Source organism: Neomonachus schauinslandi, chromosome 11, assembly GCF_002201575.2.
Source record: "Neomonachus schauinslandi chromosome 11, ASM220157v2, whole genome shotgun sequence".
Taxonomy (NCBI): domain Eukaryota; kingdom Metazoa; phylum Chordata; class Mammalia; order Carnivora; family Phocidae; genus Neomonachus; species Neomonachus schauinslandi.
The window spans coordinates 85,830,190-85,848,699 of NC_058413.1; the positions used below are offsets into that span (position 1 = coordinate 85,830,190).

An 18,510-nucleotide genomic window follows, 5' to 3' on the forward strand; every position below is an offset into this window, starting at 1 on the left:
TTAAAAATAAATTAAAAAGGAAGCCAATCTGATAAGCCTTAATATAAAGAAAGTTTGTGTACAGGGAATTTATATTTGATCAATAGCTAGGTTTTATTTTATTTTATTTTTTTTAAAGATTTTATTTATTTATTTACTTGAGAGAGAGAGAGAAACAGCACGAGAGGGGATAGGGTCAGAGGGAGAAGCAGGCTCTCCGCTGAGCCGGGAGCCCAACGTGGGACTCGATCCCAGGACTCCGGGATCATGACCAGAACCGAAGGCAGTCGCTTAACCAACTGAGCCACCCAGGCACCCCAGTTGCTAGGTTTTAAAAAATATGAAATGTTTTGAAAATTCTGACGCTCTGATAGCTCATCTGTAAAATATAAAAGTTGACATATTTGACCACTACTTTGTGCTAGATCTTGTGCCTAGAATTTTTCCATATATCATGTAACCCTCACAGTAACTCTAGGAGGTAATTATTGTCTCCATTTTCCACATGATGATATTGGAGACTCAGAGAATAAGTGGTTTGGCCAAAGTTATATACTAGTGAGCAGTTGAGCCAGTCTGGGAGCAAGGATGTTTAACTGAGATTCTGCAGATTTTTTTCTGCTCTCTCCTGCTTCCCCTCTAAGCTGAAGGCAGGACTAAACTTTAGAAACCACTTTACCCTCTTTTTTTTTTTTTTTAAGATTTATTTATTTGAGAGAGAGAGTGAGAGCACAGAGAGGGACAGAGTGGGGAGGGAGAGAAAGGAGGGAGAGAATCCCAAGCAGGCTCCATAAGAGCTGGACGAGGGGCTCGATCTCACAACCCTAAGATCACAACCTGAGCCGAAACCAAGAGACGGAAGCTTAACTGACTGAGCCACCCAGGCACCCACCACTCTACATTCTTATTTTACAATGGGGACACTGATGCTAGAGGATATAAAGTGACTTATTTAGGAGTGCCTGGGTGGCACAGTTGGTTAAGCATCCGACTCTTGGTTTCGGCTCAGGTTGTGATCTCAGGGTTGTGAGATAGAGCTCAGCGTGGAGTCTTCTTGGGATTCTCTTTCCCTCTTCCTCTATCTCTCCCGCTTGTGCTTCCTCTCTCTCTCAAAATAAATAAATGAAAATCTTTTTAAAAAGTGACTTATTTAGTAGTGGAGTCATGTCTAGAATTTAGTTTTTTAATTTTTTTCAAGATTTATTTATTTTATTTTATTTTATTTTTTTAAAGATTTTATTTATTTGAGAGAGCGAGAATGAGAGAGTGCACATGAGAGGGGGAAGGGTCAGAGGGAGAAGCAGACTCCCTGCTGAGCAGGGAGCCCGATGTGGGACTCGATCCCAGGACTCCAGGATCATGACCTGAGCTGAAGGCAGTTGCTTAACCGACTGAGCCACCCAGGCGCCCCCTAAAGATTTATTTATTTTAGAGAGAGAGAACAAGTGGGAATGGGGGTAGAGGGAGAGGGAGAGAGCAAAATCTCCGACAAGTGCAGAGCCTGATGTGGGGCTCCATCTCATGATCCTGAGATCACGTCCTGAGCTGAAACCAAGAATCAGTCTTTTTTTTTTTTTTTTAAAGATTTTATTTATTTATGTGGCAGAGAGAGACACAGCGAGAGAGGGAACACAAGCAGGGGGAGCGGGAGAGGGAGAGGCAGACTTCCCGCAGAGCAGGGAGCCAGATGCGGGGCTCGATCCCAGGACCCTGGGATCATGACCCAAGCCGAAGGCAGACGCTTAACGACTGAGCCACCCAGGCGCCCCAAGAGTCAGAGTCTTAACCTGCTGTGCCACCCAGGCACCCCAGTATTTTTTTTTTAAGATTTTTTTTTTTTAAGATTTTATTTACTTATTCATTAGAGACAGAGAGAGAGAGAGGCAGAGGGAGAAGCAGGCTCCGAAGGAGCAGCGAGCCCGATGCGGGACTCGATCCCAGGACCCTGAGATCATGACCTGAGCCGAAGGCAGACGCTTAACCATCTGAGCCACCCAGGCGCCCTTTAAGATTTTATTTTTAAGTAATTTCTATACCCATTGTGGGGTCTGAACCCACACCCTGAGATCAAGAGTCGCATTCTCTACTGACTGAACCAGCCAGGTGGTCCTTAGACTTGAGTTTTCTTGAGCAATTTATTAAATAATAAATAATTGCAGAATGTCACACTGGGGACATCAAGTAGTTTCATAGAGAGAGAAACTCAATAGGTTTTAAAACTATATCTTAAAGAACAAGAACTACCAAGTGGATATTCTTTAGCACGGCTTTGGATTCCAGACACTTTCTGAATTAAAGAGTTTTCACATCTTAGGTTTCTTTATTTGCTAATGGTATTCTAAAACTATTGAGAACTGTGACTAGGCAGTATTTCACATCCTTATTGCTAAATGTTACTTGCAAACTTTCCTATGTGTAGATTAACTGTTGTGTTGTTTTGCTCCACAACTGCTAAGTAGTTATTTCCTTTTTTCTTCTCTTTATTCTTGTCCTAAGTAGTTTACTGGTATTTTATGCCAGATGTAATGTCTACTTCCTTATTTGGGAAAGATAAGGAACAGGGTATTTCAGTCGGGGGTAAATGTCCCTTTCCTTCCTGTTTCTGCTTACTTGCTCCTACCTTCCTTCAGGTGTCCTCTTCTTGGAGGTCATCCCTGAGCATCCACTTGGGATTAGGTATCCTTTTTTCCCATGGCATACTGTGATAGCTTTTTTTAAAATAAGATTTTATTTATTTATTTGAGAGAGAGAGAGAGAGAGAGTTTGAGAGAATGAGTGGGAGGAGGGGCAGAGGGAGAAGCCGACTCCCTGTGGATCAGGGAGCCTGATGCAGATCTCAATCCCAGGACCCTGGGATCATGACCTGAGCCGAAGACAGACCCTTAACTGACTGAACTACCCAGGCACCCCTGTGATAGCTTTTTAAACACTCCATACAAATTATCGAATACCTGCCATATGCCAGATCTAGAGTTACTCTTGTGAACACACACATTCCTTGGCCTGTAGGAACTTATAGTTGAGATGGAGAGCCAATCTGACAGAAAAATGCAATGTGATTGAATACCTTTTTTAAAAAGCTAATATGTGAGTGTTTGTTATATAACAGGCATTGTACTAAGAATTATTTCATGTCATTCTCTCAATAAGCGTATGATCCCCATTTTCTAGGGAAGGAATTTAGAGAACATGTGTTTTGTGCCAGGTCAGTTACATTTCAGAATTGCTACCCAAATCCAGGTCCAGAGCCGAGGCTCTTGTGTTTTTTTTTTTAAAGATTGTATTTATTCACTTGAGAGAGAGAGAGACAGAGAGAGCACAAGCAGGGGGAGAGGCAGAGGGTGAGGGAGAAGCAGACTCCCCACTGTGCTGGGAGCCTGATGTGGGGCTCGATCCCAGGACCTGGGGATCATGACCTGAGCCGAAGGCAGACGCTTAATCATCTGAGCCACCCAGATGCCCCCAGAGCCCAAGCTCTTAAACACTGTGCTTTGGACTGACTGCTGCCTCTCTTCAGGTCAGAGCACTTCTCCCTGTGTGTCCCCTGTGCCCTCATGCACCAGGCACAGGGAGGTGGGTGCCACTGTTGGAGTTTGAGAACTAATAACGACTTACTAGTCAGACAGCAGCTGTAAGTGATTGACCATCTTCCTTAGAGACTTCAAAATAATTCAAGATACTAACAAATGTAAAACAGCCTCCAAGTTATTCATCACAATGTTGCTTGTAATAGTAAAAGACTAGAAATAACCTAAATGTTTATCCACAGGAGATTAAATAAATTAGGATCTATTTATACAATGAAATGATGCAGCTGTGATAAAGAATGAGGAAATGATATATAGATATGGAACAGTGTAGAAGGTATGGTGTTTTGTAGAATAAACATGGCTCAGAAGAGATATTACTTTGTATAGAATCAATAGTGTGCTGCCATTTGCGGTGGGAGAGACAGAGTATTTATTAAATGCATGCAAGCATGCATGCAAGTTCTGCGCCCAGTGTGGGGTTTGAACTCATGACCCAGGGATCAAGAGTCATGTGCTCTACCAATTGAGCCAGGTACATGCTCCTGTATTTTTGCATGTATATGCTTAGCATATCTCTGGAAGGGTAGACAAGAAATTGATAATATAGGTTGCTTCTGAAGGGTGGTTAAGGAATTCCAGGTAGGGAGATTGCCCATACTTTTTTATGCCTTTTGAATTTGAATTTGAAATAATAAGCACCTTCCTAGAAATGAAAACAAATACAGAATGGCACTCGGAGCTGTGTATGTTTCATAAGTGTGTGGGATAAGCCTGCCTTGGTCTTTGTCCCATCCCAGTGCCTGGCATAGTATGCACTTAAGTATTTATGCAATCAGTGAACCAAGTTGAAAAAACAATCTCAAATTCCTCTATAGGAAGGAGACAACATCTCTTTTGTGGTATTCCTTCTAAAAATACATATCCTGAATCTAACCATGAAAAAATATCAGACAAATTCAAATCGAGGAACAGTCTGAAAAATAAATGGCCTATGTATTTAAAAAATGTCAACATCATGGATGACTAAGAAAGACCAGGAGACTGTTCCAGATCAGAGGGGATGGAGGGACACGACAACTGGACGCATTGTATAAAATGCCAGATTGGATCCAGGGCTAGAAAAAAAGTTGTTTAAGGATATTAATTAGACAATTGGCAAAATATAAATAAGGTCTATAAATTAGGTAATAGTTTGATTGTAACTTTCTGGTTTTGGTAGTAGTACCGTGAGAAAAAAGTCCTGTTTTTAGGAAATAGGTATGTAAGAATTCAGTAATAAAGTGGCATGTGTGTGCAACTTACTCTCAAATATCAAAAGAGAGAAAGAGAATAATAAACACATAGAATGCTAACATTTGGTAAATCTGAAGAAATACATGTATTCTTTCTACCCTTTTGTAGCTATTCTGTCAAACTATTAAAAAAAAAAAAAACCTGCTTCCTCAAGGGCAAAAGTGAACTATTGGGACTTCATCAAGATAAAGAGCTTTTGCACAGCAAAAGAAACAGTCAACCAAACCAAAAGACAACCGACAGAATGGGAGAAGATATTAGCAAATGACATATCAGATAAAGGGCTAGTATCCAAAATCTATAAAGAACTCATCAAACTCAACACCCAAAGAACAAAGAATCCAATCAAGAAATGGGCAGAAGATATGAACAGACATTTTTCCAAAGAAGACATCCAAATGGCCAACAGACACATGAAAAAGTGCTCAACATAGCTCGGCATCAGGGAAATCCAAATCAAAACCTCAATGAGATACCACCTCACACCAGTCAGAATGGCTAAAATTAACAAGTCAGGAAACGACAGATGTTGGTGGGGATGCGGAGAAAGGGGAACCCTCCTACACTGTTGGTGGGAATGCAAGCTGGTGCAGCCACTCTGGAAAACAGTATGGAGGTTCCTCAAAAAGTTGAAAATAGAGCTACCATACAATCCAGCAATTGCACTACTGGGTATTTACCCCAAAGATACAAATGTAGGGATCCGAAGGGTTACGTGCACCCCGATGTTCATAGCAACAATGTCCACAATAGCCAAACTGTGGAAAGAGCCAAGATGTCCATCGACAGATGAATGGATAAAGAAGAGGTGGTATATATACACACTGGAATATTATGCAGCCATCAAAAGGAATGAGATCTTGCCATTTGCAACGACATGGATGGAACTGGAGGGTATGATGCTGAGCGAAATAAGTCAATCAGAGAAAGACATGTATCATATGACCTCACTGATATGAGGAATTCTTAATCTCAGGAAACAAACTGAGGGTTGCTGGAGTGGTGGGGGGTGGGAGGGATGGGGTGGCTGGGTGATAGACATTGGGGAGGGTATGTGCTGTGGTGAGCACTGTGAATTGTGCAAGACTGTTGAATCACAGATCTGTACCTCTGAAACAAATAATGCAATATATGTCAAGAAAAAAAAAAAAAGAAGAAGGTAGCAGGAGGGGAAGAATGAAGGGGGGGAAATCGGAGGGGGATATGAACCATGAGAGACGATGGACTCTGAAAAACAAACTGAGGGTTGTAGAGGGGAGGGGGATGGGAGGATGGGTTAGCCTGGTGATGGGTATTAAAGAGGGCACGTTCTGCATGGAGCACTGGGTGTTATGCACAAACAATGAATCATGGAACACTACATCAAAAAATAATGATGTAATGTATGGTGATTAACATAACAATAAAAAATTTTTAAAAAACCCTGCTTCCTATATGGAGCATTTTGTGATTTCATAATATTGAGCCATTTATGTCCTCGTGTACAATTTTGTAGTTTTCTTCATGTAGGTCTTAATATTTTTGGTGACATTTATTCTTAGATTTCTTAATATATTTGTTCCTCTAAAAAAAATAATAGCTTTGTTGACGTATAATTCACATACTGTACAGCTCACCCTGAATATCTTTTTATACATGCTTAAATAGCACTCTTATGTAAGGAAGGTATGCTTTTAAAAAAATAACCAACTACATTAGGGTATAATTTACACATAATTAATTAATTAATTTTAAAAAGATTATTTATTTTAGAGAGCGCATGCATGTGAGCACGCAAGTGAGGGGAGGGGCAGAAGGAGAGGGAGAGAGAGAGAATCTCAAGCACTCCCCAATGAGCAGGGATTCCTGACCGGGGGCTGCATCCCAGGACCCTGAGATCACAGCCCAAGCTGAAATCAAGAGCCCAGTGTTCAACAGACTGAGCCCCCCAGGCACCCCTAATTTACACATATTTTAATTGAATAGGTTGATGACTTTTGATACATGTATTCCCCAGGTAAGCACAACCCTAGTCTAGATACAAGGTATAAAACATTACCATTTATCCAGAAAGTTCCCCCATAACTCTTTGTTTATACATTCACCTGTTGGTACACGTGGGCTTTGTTTCCAGCACCCTCTGATGGAGAGGAGAAGAGTTGGGTGTATGCAGGGTGAACATGTATGTGTGGGGCGCCGGTTTTGGGTGGGGGCAAGGATGACAATGCTGAGGTGAAGCAGGAACAGGCTCCTCAGGAGAGTCTCAGGCAGTCATGATGTGGCAGTTCCTGTATTCCAGAGTAAGGCCCAGACATTGAATATTCCAGTCTTTTTTTCATTAAAGATTTTATTTATTTATTTTAGAGGTGGGGGGGCAGAGGGAGAGGGGAGAGCACCAAGCCCGTGGGGCTTGATCCCACAGCCCTGAGATCACGACCTGAGCCGAAACCGAGAGTCGGTCGCTTAACCGCCTGCATCACCCAGGCGCCCCTCCAGTCTTTTCTTTCTTTCTTTCTTCTTTGAGTCTTATTCTGGTTTAGAGCTTGGAGCTTGTGCAGCCTAAGAATGTGCTTCTTGGCTTATTTCCATTAATAACGGGGAAATTCTGACTGGATCTGGGCCAGTGGTCTTCCTGACCTTTGGGTAGTGGTGTCCTGAGCAGTTTTCCCTTCCCTGTGTATGCGCGCTGCTTTAATGGGATGGCGGGAGGAGGCATGTCGCGTGTGGCTGCAAAACAGCAAATCCATTAAACAGCAAACCTCACATGATTCTTAACATGTCCATGTTTTATCATCATCAAAAGGGAAGATTAATTTCCTTAAAACACCTATTTTGGAAAAGAATAAGGTTTCCAGAGTAGATTTAGTGCAGGTTGATGTTTATTAAGGCTTGTGATGTGTTCATTAATTGATCCTGCATTAACAAATGGGAAACAGAGTCTACATTTGTATTCACCAGATTGTGGCCCAGAAAATTCAGTCTCCTCTGCCTGCCATTTTCTGCTTGTTTTGTGACTTTTATTCTGCTGTTCATTTCGAGTAAGTGGTATAGGAAGTCAGCATCTAAGCAAGTGTGCAGAGGATAGCTGAGCAGGGCTGTGCCGCAGTCAGGCTTGGGTGTGAACCCATCACTTAGCTGCCTTTACCATCCAGGAACCTCATTCTCCTCATCAGCAGAACTCAGAGATATACCTGCAGCACTTTTTTTTTTTTCTATTTTATTCCATGTTGTTGACCTTCAGTATTTATTCACTCATTTATTTACTTTTTAAGTAAACTCTACCCCCACCATGGGTCTCGAACTCATGACCCTGAGATCAAGAGTCACATGCTCTACGGACTGAGCCAGCCAGGCGCCCCAGACCTTCAGTATTTTTAGTGAGGGTTACACCTACCTGATGAGTGTCTAGAACATAGCAAGCATGCAATACATTGTATGATCATTACAAATCATTTCTCCATTTTCACCTTTTTGTCCAGGTGTGTTATCTTTTACAATGCTTTTTTTTTTTCTCTTTGTGGTTGCAACTGTAATTTATTAAAATGTATTCATCTATTTAAAGAACTTGGGGGCACCTGGGTGGCTCAGTTGGTTAAGCAACTGCCTTCGGCTCAGGTCATGATCCTGGAGTCCCGGGATCGAGTCCCGCATCAGGCTCCCTGCTCGGCAGGGAGTCTGCTTCTCCCTCTGACCCTCCTCCCTCTCCTGCTCTCTCTCTCATTCTCTCTCTCAAATAAATAAATAAAATCTTTAAAAAAAAATAAATAAAAATAAAGAACTTGGTTCCCTTTCTCTCTTTTTTTCAGGCACGTTGCAGAGAGGTCTTTCTGTCCTTCATGAACACGCACGTGGTAGACAGATGACTGTCCTCCACCGCGTGCGGCTCTAGGTGCCCCAGACGTGGAGCTGTCCAGCAGGGGGAAGGATGGATTCCAAAGATGAAAGCTCACACGTGTGGCCCACATCTGCAGAGCACGAAGAGAATGCTGCACAGGTGAAGAGTGGTCTTTCCAGCTTGGTGTTGGTAGCGGTTTTTCAGTTGGGTAGTTTGCTGACTGCTAAAGAAATAGCAGACTCTCTGTAGTAGTGAGTAGCTGGGGGGGTGGGGGTGGGGAGCAGACCTGCAAGATGTGCACGGGAGGAATAGGGGGGTTTTGGCGCTTTGAGTATGGGTCACTATGATTTAGAAGGGCTCAGCGACCACCCACAGGCTTCTCTGCCATTTTCGCAACTTGCCGTCATAATTTGCTTCACTGCCCCGTTTTATTTTATGTGCTCGGTGCTGAAAGCCTCCAACTGGAGTGTTTCTTTCATGTTACCTGGTGTAGGGTTTTGATTCTTCGTGTGTAATGAAGTACAAAGTACGTCTATAGGGTGGCCTTTTCTTTTCTTTCAAATTCAGAATGTAAAGGTCTAGTTGTCCCATTGAGTCAGCCACTTGGGAGGCTAGTCACTTATCCAGATGCTGCTGTGATGGGTGATCACTGCCTTTTGGACTGCGATCATAACCAGCTGCATGTTCTTTTGACTATTCTTAGCCAAGGCAAATGTCTGCTTTTTTGGTGTAGATTTGAATTTTGGGAATAGTCAGCAGTCATATGGAGCCATGTCTGGCCAAAGTGTAAAACTTAATTTTTAAGCATTGTAATAAATATGCAATTTTAATTTAGTTTTTCATTAACTTACATAACCTTAGTATTATTATCAAAATCAGGAAGTTAACACTGAAACACTTAAATATACACATTTATTTAATTTAAGTAATATAGCAAATATTACAGTAAATAAAATTAATCTTCTAGTATGATTTTAAAGTCTGAGTCTTAATACTTATAAAAAATGTTCTAGTGATGCTTCCAGCAGAATAACTGAGAATGCTGTTCTGATTTTCTAGAAACCATTTTGAAGACAACTTTCATGTAGCTATGTATTTTGGTATATTTTGTTTATGAATGAAAATGTAGTCCATTCAAAAAACAGGGTCACCATTTTGTAGGTAACCAAATAGTAAACAGCAGAGCTCAACACCCCTCATTGCTCTCCCTCTTCCCAGTTGTTTCTTTTCCTAGCCAGGAACTCTGATTTAGCAAAATACTGTGATGGAGACCAAGTTTTGATATTAATGAACAAATCTAAAGTCACAAAATTATCTTGCAGCACTTAAAACTGTGCCAATTGTTAAAAGTCTAATTCTTGCAACATACAAACTGTATCTTCATGGACAAATCAAATTTGTGTAGAAGTTGGACTAATCACTGAGTATAAAGTGGACGTTTGTTTTATTTCTGCTTGATTGCATTTGGTCTCCAGGTTTCTTTCTGGGGATTAAATTCACTCATATCATCTTTAGAATCTACTACTTTCCGCTGGAGAGAACTGAAATAAAAAAAGAGTTAGGTCCGAAGCCAAGATAGCCTAAGAGTAAAGATTCCAACCTAACTTCAGTATCAGCACGTAAATTATTTCTCTCCCAAATGTGTGCTTTGGCCATCTGCTTCCATACGTTCAATATCAAGTATCAGGCTGTGTGCCAGGCTAGCCTTTAAGAATTCAAACCTCTGAAGCTGACTATCCAGAAAGCATTTTATAGCATTCAGTTTCTGCTTTAGTTCCTGGTAGGTAGAAAATTATTTACCCTGGTGACAACTGAAATAGTTTTCCAAAACCCCTTAAAAGTACTTGATTAGAATTTTCTGTGTCTTTAGCTTGCTGGCAAGGAAGGGTTCTGTAACATTCATTGACTCAGCATACGGTTACCGACATGCCGTCAGTACAGCCTTGGAGCGTGAAAAAAAACACGTAGGAAAGAAAGTGACCTTGTTTTAATGTGTCTGCTGAAAGGCACTATTAGTTGTAAAGCAGAATATTTATGACATGTTGAGGGCAATTGGCTTTTGAGTTGACATTGTTTTACATTGCAGAATAATTTGTATTTTGTATTTTGGTAATATTGTCAACCAGGAATCTTCAGTCACATTTCCAGGATCAGCTGACTGCCCCCTCAGGAACCCCCAAAGAGATGTCTGCACTGGACATTTGAGGCGAAGAGGAATTTGTATCAGTTGCCTAATATTAAGTAGTAAATCAGTGACAAGGTCTTTGGATCCTGTCTCCAAGTCACTAACAGTGTAGATGACCAGGGTGTATCAATTTTCATTCTCCTTGCATTGGGGATATTTTAGAAATGCAACTGTGGATTGTGCTTGGTCAGCCACGTATCTTTGTGAGATTGGTTTTGTTCTACAAGGACACTCGCTACATCCTTGCTGCTTTCTGCCCCAGGTGCACTTTGTTCCTGACGCCGGAACTGTGGCTCAGATTGTCTACACCGATGACCAGGTTCGTCCGCCCCAGCAGGTGGTGTACACGGCAGATGGTGCCTCCTACACTTCAGTGGACGGTCCTGAGCATACCCTGGTGTACATCCATCCTGTGGAAGCCGCACAGGCATGTGAAGGGTTATTGTTTCTAGTTTGTTTGTTAATTGCTTAACTCACCAATGACTTATGTTTATTCTCCACCAGTCACTGTGCTAGGTGCTGGTGATGCAAGATACGATTCAGATAAGATTTGTGCTCTTCAGGGGCTTATAACCAACTTGGCAGAGGAAGATATGCCTTATTTATTTAAATTAAATGTAATAAGATGTTAGAGCACTAGCCTCCTATGAGTTCTTGTCCCAGTGACCATTGACTAGATTATCAACTTGTTACTTTTCTTGTGTATCAAGAACCAAGTCAAAAATGCATTTAGTTCTGTATAGCTTAATCACAGGTGGATCAGTGAAAAAACATACAAATTATTTCAGTGAAACGTGTAAGCAAAAAGTCCTACTGGCTTAATAACTGCTATTTATTAATAATTGACTGATTCATAGGACTGTAATAGAAGCAAAGGTAAAAGCTGTGCAATTAGGACTACTTTCTTCTTTTCTTAGGGACTTGAAGTGTTAGTTTCCAAATGCATGACACAAATATATAAATGTTTGTTTGTTAGCACTTTAGAATGTACAGAGCACTTTTAAACATATTAAAAAAAAATAAGTTCCATACTTTTGTAGTGGAATCTTGGTAATAAAAATTTGCCCTCATGCAATATTAATCAAGAGCCTCAAATCACTCCCAAGAAGAAATGGGGCCCCCAATTAATAACTTTCAAATCTATATAAAGATGAAATCACCAAGTAGTCAGATGGTACTTTTAGAATGCCTCTGCTTTAGTTTATTTATTTATTTATTATTTTTAATTTTTATTAACATATATTATTTGTTTCAGGGGTGCAGGGCCTCTGCTTAGTTTTAGTCCCCTGACTATATTAAAATAAGGTCAGATAGTTTATGTAAAGAATGTCCTGTAGGCAACTTTGTTTATTATTGTGTTACTAAATGTCTGACTTATGATAATTTTTTAAGTTTATTTATTTTATTTTAGTAATCTGTACCCAACGTAGGGCTCAAACTCACAACCCCAAGATCAAGAGTCACATGCTCTTCTGACTTATGATAATTTTTATTGTTTTTTATTATTATTATTTATTTATTTATTTTTAAAGATTTATTTATTGTTTGACAGAGACATAGCAAGAGAGGGAACACAAGCAGAGGGAGTGGGAGAGGGAGAAGCAGGCTTCCTGCCAAGCAGGGAGCTCGATGTGGGGCTCGATCCCAGGACGCTGGGACCATGACCTGAGCAGAAGGCAGATGCTTTAACAACTGAGCCACCCAGGCACCACTTTATGATAATTTTTCAATAGCAAGTCTAAGAAATCATACAGCTGGCTGAAATTCTCTTATGTGTACCTCTGGAATCAAAACTTAACCATAATTCTTATTCCTCTAGGTTTGCTAAAGGCTTGGGCAGATTAGAGGAAAGAGTATTTTTTCTGGATTGGTGATTTTCTGCAGTGCCCTGGCTAAAATAATTTTGAAGATTTTCCTTGTCTAGTTAGTTCTGCTATATCATGACTCAAATTATTATGTGTTTATGATGAGACCTTTTAAAAATTATGATTTTACTGACTTTATCCAGGAATGAATCTATGGAACATTAAAATCAGTTTATTTCCCTTCTACTTTTTTGATAATGAGAGTGCATTTGTATTTGAAAGATATCCTTGTGTATATAATAGTCTTCTGTGTGTCTGTATGTCTCCATCCATTTTCACTTAATCGCGGGTCGACTCCTGTGATACATAGTGTTATGTGTGAACATACGCACCCTTGTTCATGCCATGTCTTATGTTTTGGTGACATACCTTTTTAATTAGCCGTGGCATTCAACCTCAAGAGAGATTTTGCTGAAGAGTAAAATTGTCAAGTATGTTAGCCAGTTGAAATGGTTAACATACAATCTCTTTGGAACCGTCTGAATGAAAGGCTTTAGCTAAAAGTAAGATTACTATCTTTATCTTCTTTATTAATGAAGGATTATTACTAGCTATATGGGAATTAAGTCTGTCAAGAATTGGTGCTTAGCAGCAGGATAATTTTTCCTGTGTAGGCAAGCTGTCTAAAGATTTGTTGATAGGTTTTTTTTATTGTTGTTTCTTTTGTCTAGACTCTGTTTACAGACCCAGGGCAGGTAGCTTATGTCCAACAGGATGCTACAGCTCAGCAGGTAATGAGTTGCTTTTTTGCCTTTTTATTGTTTTCCATTCCCTGGAATGCACTCCTCCCCGCCCCCCACCCACCCCAACCCTCTGTACTCTGCATCTCTGGTTGTCTACTTCTTATGTGTTAAGAATGGTCTTTACTTCCTTTAATGAAAACAAAGAAAAACAACACTAACACATTATAATCAGTACATGCTGAAATAGTCTGGTAATAAAAAAATGATTTGTCACGGAAATTAAAAAAAAAAACAAGTATATTAATAGGATATTGGTTCAAATTCTAAAGAACAATCCTGAGGTTATAAGTGTCTCTTTTTGGAAAATTGGAAACATTTGGGTAGGTTGTCTATTTTTAAATATTGAAAAAATTTCTGCTTAAATTACATATAAATTTGATAGCAATCTTCCTCATTCTAGCTTCTGAAAAATTGAGATTTTTCTTAGCTTTCTTTTATTTTTTAAAAAATTTTAGAAGATTTTATTTATTAGAGAGAGTGCAAGCGATTGGGGGGTGGGTTCGGGCAGAGGAAGAGGGAGAGAGAGAAAATCTCCAGTGGACTCTGCTGAGCACAGAGCCTGATGTGGGGCTTGATCTCACGATTGTGAGATCATGACCTGAGCCGAAATCAAGAGTTGGAGGCTTAACTGACTGAGCCACCTAGGTGCCCCCTTTTTGTTTTTCTTTTAAAACGTTTCTTTCCTTTTATCCATATTTCTAATACATCCTATTTGACTTTGAGGGATTTCTTCCTTGTTTTCCTCCAGATTGTGAAAGTGATAAAGAAGATATAGAAGCTAGATACCCTCGGTCTTACTATAAAGGGACTATGGATCCAAATAAGTTTTATTTTCATGCTGGCTAGTATGACTATTATTTAGCTGTACCACTGAGTGTCATGAGTGATTATCAAGTAAATTCCCATTAGCAAGCACTTTGTGCATTTAAATTTTTTTTGGTTAGATGATTCAGATACATCCATTTTAAAATTTGAAAAGTGAACAGTAGTTTTGTTAATATTATTTATGAAATCTGGAGAGAATTCTGAGGAGTCTTTGCCATATAACTTTCGGTTAAATTTATTCCTGATTGATAGTAATCTACAATCTTGTGGCATCCGTGAACCTGAATGAGCATTTGTCTTAATCTGTTTAGGCTGCTGTAATAGAAATACAATACACTGGATGGCTTATGAACAATAGAAATTTATTTCTCATAGTTCTGGAGGGGGGAAGTCCAAGATCAAGAGGCTGGCAGATTCTGGTGCGGGCTTACTTCCTGGTTCATAGTCAGCAGTCTTCTTGCTCAGGCCACACATGACTGAAGAAGGGGCAAGTGAGCTCTATGGGGCTTCTTTTTTTTAATTTTAATTTTTTTTCTATTTTTTAAGTAGGCTCCACACCCAACATGGGACTTAAACTCATGACCCCAAGATCAAGAGTCACATGCTCTACAGACTGACCCAGCCAGGAGTCTGGGTTTTTGTTAAGGATGCTAATCCCATTCATGAGGGCTCCACCTTCAATACCTAATCACCTCTCAGAGGCCCCGCCTAATACCATCACAGTGAGGATTAGCTTTCTTTTCTTTTCTTTAAGACTTTATTTATTTGAGAGGGAGAGAGAGAGCAGGAACGGTGAGGAGAGGGAGAAGCAGACTCTTCACTGAGTAAGGAGCCTGATGTGGGGCTTGATCCCAGGACCTGGGGATCATGACCTGAGCCGAAGGCAGATGATTAACCGACTGAGCCACCCAGGTGCCCCAAGGGTTAACTTTCTTTTTTTTTTTTTTTTTTTAAGATTTTATTTATTTATTTGAGAGAGAATGAGAGAGAACACATGAGAGGGGGGAGGGTCAGAGGGAGAAGCAGACCCCCCGCCGAGCAGGGAGCCTGATGCGGGACTCGATCCCGGGACTCCAGGATCATGACCTGAGCCGAAAGCAGTCGCCCAACCAACTGAGCCACCCAGGCACCCCCAAGGGTTAACTTTCTTTATTTTAATTTTAAAGATTTTATTTATTTGACAGAGAGAGAGAGAGCACAAGCAGGGGGAGTGGTAGGCAGAGGGAGAGGGAGAATCAGGCTCCTAACTGAGTAGGGAGCCCGATGCGGGGCTCCATCCCAGGACCCTGGGATCATGACCTGAGCCGAAGGCAGATAGATGCTTAACCAACTGAGCCACCCAGGTGCCCCAATTTTAATTTTATTTTAATTCTCTGTGTAGTTAACATATGGTGTTATATTCGTTTCAGCTTTGGGGATTAGCTTTCAAAATATAAATTTTGGGGAGAGACAGTCTATAGCAGTGTTATTTTATTTTAATAATTTTGTAATAATTAGGTATATGCTTGAAAAAACAAATCATGCACATTTCTGTGAATATTGTGCAGTGGATAGGTTTAATTAGTTTCGACAATTCGGCAAGAAAAAAATTAAAAAAAAATCCCTTTGTCTTTCATAGATGATTAGTTCATTCACTCATTTTTGGAGTAATAATTTTTTTTCATAAAAAGTTGAAACAATGTGGAAAAAAAAGTACATAAAGTAGATTCCAAACAAACAAATTCTGCCTAGAAATAACCTCATTAAGTTAGTAGTTGGTAACTATTATTCCAGACATACAAATAAAGATAAGCTTGGGGGGCGGGAATGACATTGTGCTCTAAATGCTGTTATTAATCTAAATGCTTTAATTTACTTGAGCAGAGGAAAAAGAAATTGAGGTGAAAGTGAAGGAGGTTGGAGTCATCATATTCTCTAAACTGCACTTAAGCATCAGTCCTGTGTTGTCCTTGGCTCGTACTGTGATGACAAGGTCATTAGCACAGGGACACTTCCTCCCACTCTCCTCTTCACTGCTCTGGGTCGTTAGGTGCACGATTATTGTGACTAATAAATTTATGACCTGTTCAGTAACCACGGTTATTTAGAGTTTTGCTCCATTCTCTGCTGGCATTTAATTTGTAGAAATCTTTTTTTTTTTTTTAATATTTTATTTATTTGTCAGAGAGAGAGCACAAGCAGGGGTAGCGGCCGGCAGAGGGAGAAGCAGACTCCCCACTGAGCAGGGAGCCCAATGTGGGGCTCAATCCCAGGATCCTGGGATCATGACCTTAGCCAAAGGCAGCTGCTTAACTGACTGAGCCACCCAGGCGCCCTAATTTGTAGAAATCTTGAGTCTAATTTATTTTCCTCATTCCTTTTCTACCTTAATGCCTGCTTGATACTTTCTTTATCCTTGAAGTTTTTCTTGGAAGTCTAATGACTTCACCAGCATATGAATCAGAATTTCCTAGGACAGTATGTGTCTTTTCGTGTATAGGTTAAGACTTTATTTCAGGAAAGTTTTCATCTATCAGACCTTTGAAAATCTTTTCAGTTTAATTTGGTAATCATTTCTTTTTTTTAAAGATTCATTTATTTTAGAGGGAGAATGAGTGAGAGAGAGAGCGAGCACAAACGCACGAGTGGGGTGAGGGGCAAAGGGAGAGGGAGAGAGAACATCTCAAGCAGACTCCCCTCTGAGCCCAGAGCTTGACGTGGGGCTCCATCCCAGGGACCCTGAGATCATGACCTGAGCTGAAATCAAGAGTCAGATGCTTAACTGACTGAGCCACTGACGCATCCCTCTATAATCATTTTTTTAAAAGATTTTATTTATTTATTTGAGAGAGAATGTGAGCAAGAGAGAGAGAGCACAAGCCAGGGGGAGAGGCAGAGGGAGAGGGAGAAGCAGGCTTCCCGCGGAGCAGGGAGCCTGATGTGGGACTCCATCCCAGGACCCTGGGATCGTGACCAGAGCCGAAGGCAGACACTTAACGACTGAGCCACCCAGGTGCCCCTATAATCATTATTATATCTATTCTTTTCCAAGTTATTTGTGTAGTTTCCTTTATGTTCACCATATTTCTTACTGTGTCTCACTTTTTAATTAACATACATAAGAAAAGTGCAAAAGATTGTCAGCATATAGTGCAATGATCTATCATGAAGTGAGCATGCGGTATAACCAGCACTCAGATTAAACAATAGAACATTCCCAGCTCCTAAAAGCCAACCTTTTGCTTCCCCCTAATCACTTCTCCTTCCTTTCTCCTCAAAGATAACTACTGTCCTGCTTGCTAACATCATAGATTGATTTTCCATGGTTTTGAACTGTATATAAATGGAAATACCATTTCCTTTCTTTGTCGCTTCTCTTGTTTAACGTGATGCTAGGGGAGATCCCTTCATGTTGCGGAGTGTAGCTGTGGGGTTTTGTTTCCTTCTAGTTTTATTGATATCTAGTATTCAGTTTTATGAATGTACCACAATATATATTCAAGACTGTGATCCTTTCTCCACTTTGTTCTTTGAGAGTTTCTTGGCCCTTTGCTTTTCCATATACATGTTAGAATCAACCTGGAAGTTTCCACAAAAGTCCTGCAGGATTTCCAGTGGAAATTCATTGTATCTATGAATCAGTTTGTGAAGAATTGCTGTCTTTATAATTTTGAGTCCTCCAATCTGTGAACATGATATATCCCTAAGTTTAAAATAAAAGTTAAAAAATTGTCTTTGGGTAGAGGTCTTACACATCTTTCAATAGATTTATTCCTAGATATTTGGTGTGTTTTGATGGTATTATAAGTGGTATAATTTTTGGGCGCCTGGGTGGCTCAGTTGGTTAAGCGACTGCCTTCGGCTCAGGTCATGATCCTGGAGTCCCGGGATCGAGTCCCGCGTCGGGCTCCCGGCTCGGCAGGGAGCCTGCTTCTGCCTCTGACCCCCCCCCTCTCATGTGCTTTCTCTCTCATTCTCTCTCTCAAATAAATAAATAAAATCTTTAAAAAAAAAATAAGTGGTATAATTTTTAAAATTTTCATTTTTTAACTTTTATTTTGGATTTTCTTGATAATTAGTCATGTTGTCTGTGGATACTGACAGTTTTCTTTCTTTTCAATCCTTCCCAAACCTTATATCTTTTAATTTTATTTCTTTTTTGTTCCCTCTTTTGTCTTTTGGCGGGATCTCTAATATATTGTTGGACAGAAGTAGTGCTAGTAGGTTTCTTTTTTTTTCCTTCCTGCTCTCAGAGGATTTTTACTATTAAGAATGATGTGCAGTGTAGGATTTTTAT

The 18,510-nt window shown here is 40.2% G+C and overlaps 1 protein-coding gene across 1 annotated transcript in view; it reads left to right on the forward strand.

Annotated features, from left to right (window-relative positions):
- The first annotated feature begins 8,645 nt into the window (after window positions 1–8,645).
- PRDM10 (PR/SET domain 10) overlaps window positions 8,646–18,510 on the forward strand; it is a 59,311-nt gene continuing 49,446 nt past the window's right edge. Inside the window, exons 1-3 of the mRNA XM_044919784.1 lie at window positions 8,646–8,775; window positions 11,064–11,228; window positions 13,338–13,397. Coding sequence (XP_044775719.1) covers window positions 8,707–8,775; window positions 11,064–11,228; window positions 13,338–13,397 — 294 coding nt within the window. The 5' untranslated portion in view covers window positions 8,646–8,706. The remainder of the gene's footprint in view (window positions 8,776–11,063; window positions 11,229–13,337; window positions 13,398–18,510) is intronic.